The 10,397-nt window shown below is 36.1% G+C and overlaps 1 protein-coding gene across 1 annotated transcript; it reads left to right on the top strand.

Moving 5' to 3' along the window:
• The first annotated feature begins 1,293 nt into the window (after positions 1 to 1,293).
• On the top strand, positions 1,294 to 10,142 carry LOC145270534 (uncharacterized). The gene is made up of 2 exons (XM_080126181.1): positions 1,294 to 1,375; positions 8,671 to 10,142. The coding sequence occupies exon 2, from the start codon at positions 8,689 to 8,691 to the stop codon at positions 9,175 to 9,177; it is 489 nt and encodes a 162-aa protein (XP_079982307.1). The 5' UTR covers positions 1,294 to 1,375; positions 8,671 to 8,688; the 3' UTR covers positions 9,178 to 10,142.
• Positions 10,143 to 10,397: the final 255 nt, after the last annotated feature.

Below are 10,397 nucleotides of genomic sequence, written 5' to 3'. Positions count from 1 at the left end.
AAAAAAAGCGACCCCTCCCCGTGGAAAAGTGCCCAGTTGAGGGTGAAGTAATTAATGTTTTGAAGGATCCAGTTTCAAAACGATCCCAATCTCGTGAAAATCCGTCGCCTCTATCGAAAGTTTTTGCGATACATACATACATACATACATATCTACATACATACATACATACATACATACATACATACATACATTTAAGGTAAGATTTATATTATAGATTTTTACTTCAAAATTGCTAAATCATTAAGAAAAAATCAATAAAGATAAAGAAAGCAATTTATCAATTTTATTGAAAACTTGATTCAAGAATCTTTTTAATTTCATTACATGACAAAGTTAGAGAAGCAAGCCAGCGGAATAGTGTTTCACAGGCGAGCATATTTGGGAAAGAAACTCTAGGCACAGGTAGAGAGTGAGGGGAATCGTATATAGTGGTTGTAGTGTTTTTTGTAAAAGATTGGCAAGGAGGGACTATAGATTGGAGCTCAGCCGAGCACTTGTCATGAAAATAACAATAGGGCAGAGAGAGGCTTGCAACGTCTCTTCTGTGAGAAAGAGGTTGCAGGGAAGAGAAAAAGGCATCACCTACTAGGTTTCGAAGTCGGTTTTAAACGCTATCAAGGTTGGATAGGGCGCGGCGAGCAGCTCCTGCCCAGATGTGGCAACAGTACTCTATTTTAGGGAGTACCTGGCTTTTACACGGATAGAGGATTGCATCGGCAGTGAGATACCTACTGGAGCGGTAGAGTGATCCAACTATTTTTTCAGCCACTTTGGCAACAGATTTGATGTAAGTGTTCCATATCAGATCAGGAGTAAAGGTTAGTCCTAGAAGTCTGCCAAGACATGGAGCTTCCCCAAGACGAGGGCGATTCGTTTCCATTGGAGCGTGATGGGAGTCAGGGCGATTATAATGAAAAGGGATTAGCTGACTACAACATGGTCGTTTTTCAAGTCCGATGTAAACAAATTCTTGTTTCGCCAATTAAATAATTAAACTATGCCAGAAACACTACCACACCATTAACACCTGCAACCCATTTAACCTTTATCCTCGAATGACCTTTGGGCCTTGATAAGTAGTAATTGACACCTAAGTACGAAAACCAGACCAGGGCAGTCCTTAGATAGCCAGAATGGTGTCGAGGTAATTTTTGTTGGCATGAAAAAGATTGTAAAAAAAAAAAAGGGTTAATCCCGAAACACCGAAAACATCCGTATACATTAGTTACAATGGATTCGTCCATTATTTTTTTTCTTTGATAAATACAAACGCTGTGAGTATTGAAAGCGTTATCATTCCCAGCTGTGGTCGTGAGAACGGGTATTCGAAAGAAATCCAAAAAAGCTTCAAGTTTGTACACCAAACTAAACGGTAAATACATCTCTTTTTTGTTTATTTAAATAAGTTTACTATTAACAAGCCCGAAAAGTGTCTGGTCGGATTGAAACCCTCCTCCGTAATATAATTTCCGGCGAAGGTTTCCAAATTTTTTGCAGATAACGTACCGTATTCAAGGTGAAACGATGACGGTGTCGATTTAAAAACAAAACTACATCTATTTTAAGACTTTTTTTTTTTTTTTTTTTTTAATGAAAAATCAGTCGGGTAACTTATGTAGTAGAGCTAGCATCTATTCAATGTAGCCGCCTTCAGTCTCCATCATCGCCTCAGTGTGGGAGCTCGGTGGATGGCAGTGATAAGATTGGCTTTGGTGTTGTGAGAGGTCATGTTGGTGTTCTCGACATACGACCAAACGAAGTAGTCGCGTTCAGGGGAGGGGGGCAGTGAGAGAAGGGTATAAAGTCGTAGCATTCCTGAAATCAAGCCGAAGTCTCTTTCGACTTGTGGGCCTGCGACGAATCCTGCTGCCACACCTAGGGTATGCCAGCGGCCACTGGATTGTATCAACGGATCACACTATTCAGCACATCCAGGTACACCTTGGTGTTGACTTTCAAGCCGACTTCTATCGCTCTTGGGATTTGTACACAATGTTCAACGAGCGAAGTCGGAGATGCGCCGCTGTACAACTCCTGCTCTCTAATCCAAGATAACAGGACCATTGCCAGCACCCTCAAAATGCACCGCTGGATTACCACAAATAGCCGGGACGTGCCCAAGGTGATGAAAATAGTTTCCGTCCACGGTTATGGTCTTTGTTGTGGTTTCAAGTAAAGGCCGCATCATGCCACCTCACATTTTCGATAGTCTGCAAAAAAAAATCAAACGGAAATGGAATCATATCGTCTCTTCTAAGGCGATAATTTTACCTTTTCATTTTTATTGACAAATCAGAAGGGCACGCAAGTGTCCGCATTAAATTGATATAAATCTCTAATCCGTAATAACTTCCGGCGAGGGTTTCGATTTTCCAGATCAATCCAGAAAACTTTTTTTATTTTTTTTTTTTATTTTTTTTTTTTTTTTCAGCAGTTAAATTTTAACTAGAAATGTCTTTCAATGTGCTGTATCGATGAAAATAACCATTTTTCCCCCTATATTAAGAATGGCTTTCTAAACAAGCCCTTAACATTCGGAAGGGGTACGTTACGTTTTTGACTAGTTAATTTTTTTTTTTTTTTTTTTACCATGAACACAAACTCTTCATATTCGAAATGTCGACTTTAGGTTGCCGGGTATGCTGAAAACGAATATCGCAGGGAAACCTGGGTATTAAAGTTTACCTAATAGGAAAACACTTGTTTTCCAACGTGAAAACTTCCTGTTAGCATTCCCCCCTTCCCACACAGCCGAGTAACTAATGCGGCTGCGTGTAAAACAATTACGACTTTGAAATTTACCCGTAATGTTAATAATGGCTCCCGGAATAAACGCCCTATTTTATTTTTTTTCGGGGCGGGGGCGTTGAAACAATTTGCTTTGTCTGCTTCAGTTGCACTGCTAGGTTGTGGGAAAAAAAATGGCTGCCAGTATTAACGTTCGTTTTACGTTGGCTAACATTTTCTGGTAGACTATTTATCAGCCATGCCTCTCGCTGTGATGCCGGGGGTCTTTATCCACGAGGCTATCTCCCCACGTCCTCTACCCGGCTGAAAAAAACGTGTCGGTGGCCAGCTAAGAACGTGGCTCGGGACTATCAAAGCCGACGCTGAGCTTATTTCGGGCCCGCTCATCTATGGCCTGTCTCGTTGGAGACGTGACTGGCTATTGCTCACTCGGGATCTTGCCTCCGATCGCCGGGCTTGGGCCGCAGCGGTACGAGATGTGCATCTTCATGAAGCCGACTCAACTCCTCCAGGGTGAATGTCGTTTCAAGTACAAGTAAGTATTTCAGCCCAAATTAACTAGTATTCGTTGAAACAATTTGCTTTGTCTGCTTCAGTTGCACTGCTAGGTTGTAGAAAAAAAATGGCTGCCAGTATTAACGTTCGTTTTACGTTGGCTAACATTTTCTGGTAGACTATTTATCAGCCCGAATTAACTAGTATTCGCTGTTAGCACACTCCAAAACCTAAAGTCGGTATTTCAAATGTGAACGGTGAGTTGGACTAAATGCAAAAAATTATTTTTACAGAAGTCACAAAACCCTCCCATGTTAAGAATGGGTTTCGAAGTAACGCTATTTCAGCATTCCTCTGCATAAGTACCAAATTTATGTATCTATTCTGTGAAAGTACAGTATCACCCCCCCCCCCCTTAATAGTTATAAATGTCGTTTCAGATTAAAAATCTTAATGTGGTAGGAAGCGTTAACTAATCTAGTTTTGATAACTATATAAAGAGTACAACGCTTTGCAAATCTCAAGAGTATGCAATCTAAAAACGAGTCTTAAATATTGGAAACTACATCTGGCTGGATACCGTTTTTCAGGGGCGTTCTTCGGGTCTACTCTTAGTGACCTGATAGATACAGGTCATTTTTGATCGGAGTTTTTTTTTTTCTACAAAAAAAAAACTTCAATTTCGATCAATTCCTCCCCCCCCCTTATTGTGATAGACGTCTCCAACCAACAGGAATATACGAAAGGCTTATTTTATTTATTTTATTTTTTATTTATTTATTTATTTATTTTTTTTTTTTTTACTAGAACACATTCGTCATAAACTTGTGCCCCCCCCGATGTAGACACCCTCGACAAACCCGACAGGCAGCTAAATCCCACCACCACAAAGATTCCTAGATGTAAAAGATCTTTCTGTTCCAGTAGTTTCTTCCCCAGAACCGCTAAACTCTGGAATTTCATTCCAGGTCCCTGCTTCCCCAACTGTACTGACATGCAGAAGTTCAAGCGTAACGTGAACCGACATCTTGCTGCCCAAATCCCAACATAGTACCCCAGTAGTTGTTGCCCCTGACAGTAGCCCCCTACACCGAAGTGGCAATGTGCCTTGTTTGAGGTGAAAAATGTAAACTGACTTAAATGCTTAATTTTTTTATTGGTAAATTTCTTGCATGAAGTCCCGTTCACATTCCAAACGTAACCTTTTCTAGGTTTTCGAATATGCTGACACGGTTGGGTATTTATTCCAAAAGCGTTTCTTTGCATGAAATTACTCAAGGAAGTGAAAAGATGTAATTTCTTTACACGCATGCGCATTAATTTCTCCGTTGTGAAAAAAAATGGCTGGCAGGGATTACACTAGCTTTTACGTTTGATAAATGTTATATTGCTACACTCCTTATCAGCCCCACGTTTACCTGTGATATTCTAGGTTTTCGGGTATGCTAACAATGAATATCGACTCTTCGAATGTGAAGATATTTATATTTATTTTATCTAGTTACTACCCATAAGACGTAAAATATAACCACGCCTTATTCTCGTATTTAGTTGAATTAAAAAAGAAAAACTCATTTTGCCGAATCCTATTTACATAAACACCCGGAATAAATCGAACCGAGCCATGTTATAAAAATGTCGAAATGTATTGTGTTCTTAAATTTTAAATTACTTAAAAAAAAAAAAAAATAATAATAATAAAAATAAATGCAAAAAAATCGCATGTACCTATCCGTCACGGAACGAAGATATTCATTTTTATTTTATTTAGGAATAAATTAAAGTACGGACAAATTTATTCGACTAACGAAAAATGATTTAAGATCAACAATGGCTGCCAAGAATACTTAATCGCTTCTTGAATAAAAACCCATTTGATAAATTTACGTGATATTTGGAATATAACATTGTTTCGTGATAGTACATATACCGAAGATTTTTCTGTATTCTTGGTAAACGTGGCGTCGTTGTTTCAGAGTTCCTTTTCCGAGTATTCGGGTCAATGAACGAATATCGCGCACACCATATGTGTATAAGGTCGTCAATTTCTCGAGTTTGGCTTAAGACTTTAAATCGCCCCCCCTCTTTTTATTTGGTAAAACTATACAAACACCGTGACAGCGAATTAACCCCAACCCTAACCCTAACGCTGTCACGGTGTTTGTATAATAATACCTTTTATTTTAATTGGAAAGAAAGTTGAAAACGAAAACTAGCTAATAAATGGCCACAATTTTTTTCAAATTGAATGAAAAAAGATCTTCAAGTCAGTCTTGAAATTTGGAACAAATGGTAAAAACGTTCGGTTACTGCAAGAGTGAACGCTTGGTACAACTTTAAGTGGTATAGCTGTAATATCTGCGCGCATACGTACTAACGTAGTTACAAAACGCCCAAGAAATCGACATGATGGCGACCAGCGAAATCTATCAAAGTCTTAATCTAATATAAACTATCGTAAACTTCCCAGCGAGGATTTTAAGCGTGATATTCGTTCATGGCGAACCCGAATACCCTTAAAAATGCGATTTTCAGTGGGTCAACCAGGCCACATCGACCGTATTTTCCCAAATGTAATTCAAAATATCCCCCGAATTTTTTTAACTAAACTATCTTTAATGCATAAAGGTCACGGCAACGGAAAAATACGAGGAATAATTGGAATTTAAAAAGTTCCAGTTAGTATTATGCATCTTAAATTCAAGAAAAGTACCCTTGAAACGAGTCAACATGTGAATAAGCGGAATCTCACGACATCAGGTCAAATTCGATGATTATCTGGTTTGGATTTCGCATTTTCGCACGTTTACGCTTTTTAAAGCGTTTTTCTCAATCTTGCATACTGAATTTCCAGGAATTCAGTATGCAACCTTAACACTGTAAGTAGACACCATTTATCTAAATGTGAAATGGAACTTGCTAAGCATGAAACGAAAAATGGGTGTTAATAAAACACGCGCTTTAAAACATTTACGACACAACCTATGATAAAATTGTGAAAACATAAATATATTCAGGACACCATCCCCCGAATTCATTTTTTTTTTTTTTTTTTTTTTTTTCCGGGACAACACAAGTGTTAAAAACAAAATTATTTATAGAAATTAAGAAAAATGTTTCTCTTGTTGCATGATAGTACTGTTAAAACTAATTTAAAAATTATTTCCACGTAGCTTTGTATTTCACTTCCTGTTTACTGACTTCCATATTTGGGTAAACCAAGTCCACTTCCGGTGTCTTAACTTTTCGTATTGAATTTTTTTTGGACACAACCGGCTTTTAAGTGTAGTTGAACATTCAAATTCAATTTCCAAGATATTTAGTATTCGCCTCATGCTCTGACATTATAGGCCAAAGCAAAACCTGGATATTTTATGACCTTATTTTGATTCATGTTTATTAAGGGGAGACAACTATGCTAATCTCGGGAAGACGAGTAGATAGTTTCCGATTGCTTGATTCGGGAATGTATCTCTCCCAGTAAGTTAAGCGCCCCTCCCTCGATACTACCTTGGAAATATCTACGGCTCTGCGCAATACATACAGCGTATGACCTTCCCAAATGGTCACCTATCTGGTACAGGTCATACTTGAAGTGGCTTAATTTCGGTAATCTGGCAAGAACCTGTCCGCCAACTTTTTTTTCTTTAAGATTTAATATGAAAATTTTCTTTGGAAGTAGGTTTCATATTTTTTCTTATCGTAAGATTGTCTGCGTAAAATTCCTTTCCTTGATGGCAAATAAAATCTATTTTGAAACAGTCCAGCTTTTCAGTTGCAAATAGTTCGAACGCTCGCTAAGACCAGAATTCAACCTAATTAAAATATAGAAATCTCACTTAACGGGAATATCCCCCCCCCCAAAAAAAAACAAAAACTAAAGTCATTTAGTTTTAACTAGGACGTTTTTTGGTCCGTGTTTAAAAAGGAGAGATAATTCTACTGGAACTAGATAAAAAATCTGCAAATTGAAACTGCTACAATCTGCTATTGAAATCAAACTATTGTAAATCTACATAAACAAGCCCAACTTGATCAATTTGATTTTTTTTTTTTTGAATTTGGATTTTTTTTTTTTTTTTTTTTTTGAATTTGGATTTTTTTTTTTTTTTTTTTTTTTTTGAATTTGGATTTTTTTTTTTTTTTTTTTTGAATTTGGATTTTTTTTTTTTTTTTTTTTGAATTTGGATTTTTTTTTTTTTTTTTTTTTTTGAATTTGGATTTTTTTTTTTTTTTTTTTTTTTTTTTTTGAATTTGGATTTTTTTTTTTTTTTTTTTTTTTTGGATTTGGATTTTTTTTTTTTTTTTTTTTTTTTTTTTGAATTTGGATTTTTTTTTTTTTTTTTTTTTTTTTTTTTGAATTTGGATTTTTTTTTTTTTTTTTTTTTTTTTGAATTTGGATTTTTTTTTTTTTTTTTTTTTTTTTTGGATTTGGATTTTTTTTTTTTTTTTTTTTTTTTGGATTTGGATTTTTTTTTTTTTTTTAATTTGGATTTGGATTTTTTTTTTTTTTTTAATTTGGATTTTTTTTTTTTTTTTTTTTTTTTAATTTGGATTTTTTTTTTTTTTTTTTTTTTTTTTTTTTTTTTTGACCCGTCCTTTTATCGATCTTTAGCCGGTTAAAATAGTTTTTAATGGGTCAAATTGAAAAATTATACATTTCGTAAATTTATGTTAATCGATTCACTTGCGTGTCACGTTGGTACAGTGGTAACGTCACCAGCTTTGAATGTTTCAATTTTGCTTTTCGTTTCGATTCTAGCTGATGGCAACCAAATTTTAATACTTTTGAAATGACAACTGTAATATATCCTAAATCTGGACAAATTAAAATATCATTTAAGCGTATTTTACGACCAGGCAATGCGAGGTGGCCTGCTAAAATTTATCTATTGATAAATTTCGGCTCTTCTGCAGTATACAGACGGCAGCCATTGTAAGGGAGCGATAGCTTTCTTTTAGATCGAATAACACTAAGTTTTTCCGAACACAAATATTTGAAAACCCAAACCTTTATCGTATCAAAATATAATTGTAAAAACATTGAAGTCTGCGCAAGAAAATCATTTTAATTTGGAATTAAAACCATATTAGATTTTTCGTTTGTTTTCCGAACAAATTTAAATTAAACATTTTATATATATAATATATATATATAATTTTTTTTTTTTTTTCGAATTAAAGCAACATTTAAGAGTCAACAAAAATCATCCACCTGTTCTTTGACAGAAGCGCTACCTAGCGACGTTCTAGTGAATTGCACCACAAAAAATGGCCGTCCGTATACTGCAGAAGTGCCGAAATTTCTGTATTTAGACTTAATATTCTAATTTCGTTTTTTAATCTTTTTTTAATCGTACGTTTATCGCCTTCCAATTAATATTAAGTCAACGCATGCCTTATTTTCTAACTTTTATTTTATAGTATCTCATTTGCGCCGCAATGCTATCTAACACGATTTTGCCCGGGTCTACCTGTGTTCTCGCTCTTGCCCGAATGGCCCGTGTTAACTGGTCTACCCTCGACATTGGTAAAATTCTCATGAAGCTGTATGAGGTTCTCTTCAACTTCCAGAGTGTCGTAATGAGATCCGGCTCGATTGGTTCGCATATCCGGTTATATTTGCAGAGTAACTTCAAAAAATCGGATCCGACGTCTTCAGAGCAGACCTCTGTCACCTGCACCATACCGGAAGCCGAAACTAACCCAGTCTCTAGCTGCGACACGGATTTTTTTGGATCTAAGACTACCGACAGTTTCAATGCTGCCGACCTGGATACGATTAGGGAGATGGTCCAAGAATTTTATCGACATAACAGCAACTTGATTAAAGGTGTCATTGTATACGGAGCATCGGACGATTTGCTTCCAGAAACTTTCCGAGTTGACCCACTCGCGAACTACAAACAATGGAGTACATGTATAAATTAAAACAAAAATTATCAGACAAAATTATTCACCACCGTAGAGTACTTGTTTTGCTCTATTCAAAAAAATTAAAACTTATGGCTACTTGTAGTCCACGTAAGGCTTCGCGACCTATTTAAAAGGGCATCCCATATTCTTGAACAATTTTACGTGTCAGCTGCCTTTTTGATCACTATTTAATAAAATCTTGATAATACGCCGTGAAAAAAAAATATGTAGAAATAAATGGATGAAAACTACTCGATATAATTAAACGATGCAGAAGTCAACAATTTGGCAACGAAAGGAATTGCTGTGATTGAGGCTGATAACTTGTCCGCTCTGTACCAGACTTGGGTTTTCTATTGCTATCTTCAAGGTCTGTATAGTCTATTATAAACCTCGGTAAAACTCTTACGGGACTTTCCACCATCGTTAATGCTGATCCTCAATAGATCATTGTAAAGTGTTGGCACAAATGTGAAGAAATAAATGGATGAAAGTGATTTAAATGTAAACACAACTATTTTGAAACTGAAAGAATTACAATGGAACGGAATTGATTAACCGTCGCTAAGCCGATCTCTGTAGCAGGTTTACTTTAAATTTTCGTCTTTGATGTGCAAGATAGAAGTTGCCTGCTTTAATTTCTCGAAAAGGGAATATAAATATTGTCTTTCAGCAGGGCTAATCTTAAGGCACAGTATCATGGGGGGGGGGAGTTATCAACTGTTTCTTGATGAATCTTTAAAACAATTAAAAATGGAGAAATAAATGGATGAAAACGGTTCACTGTAAATTAATTTAGCAATTTCATAACTAAAAGAATTACGAGATTAATTGTACCTCGCGAAGTCAATTTCGGCATCGACCTTTATTTTGAATTCTCGCAAAGGACAGATAACTCTTGTCTCTTAGCAAAGGTGATTATTGTAAGACCAATAAGTATCGCTCTCTCTCTCGTATATCTTCAATTGGTATCACACACAGCAGTCTTGAGAACGAGGTCTGAGTTCAAGTTATTGTTTTGAGGGTGTTCACTATAGTTCCATTGCATCCCAGGAATCGTATCTAAATGACAATATGCATTCCTTTTAACTTCTGATATCGGTTCGATTCCAGCATTATCCTTTTGATTATAATTATCTTCGACCCTAATTAGTTTCTAACTAAAATCTGGGAGCTGTCCCCTTTCAATATACAACAGCATGACATAAAGTGTGTGTGTGTGTGTGTGGGGGGGA

Source organism: Euprymna scolopes, chromosome 46 (genome assembly GCF_053919585.1).
Source record: "Euprymna scolopes isolate OS-2025 chromosome 46, ASM5391958v1, whole genome shotgun sequence".
Lineage (NCBI taxonomy): Eukaryota > Metazoa > Mollusca > Cephalopoda > Sepiida > Sepiolidae > Euprymna > Euprymna scolopes.
The sequence above is the reverse complement of the archived record's forward strand: the minus strand, read 5'-3'. Positions and strand labels throughout refer to the sequence as shown.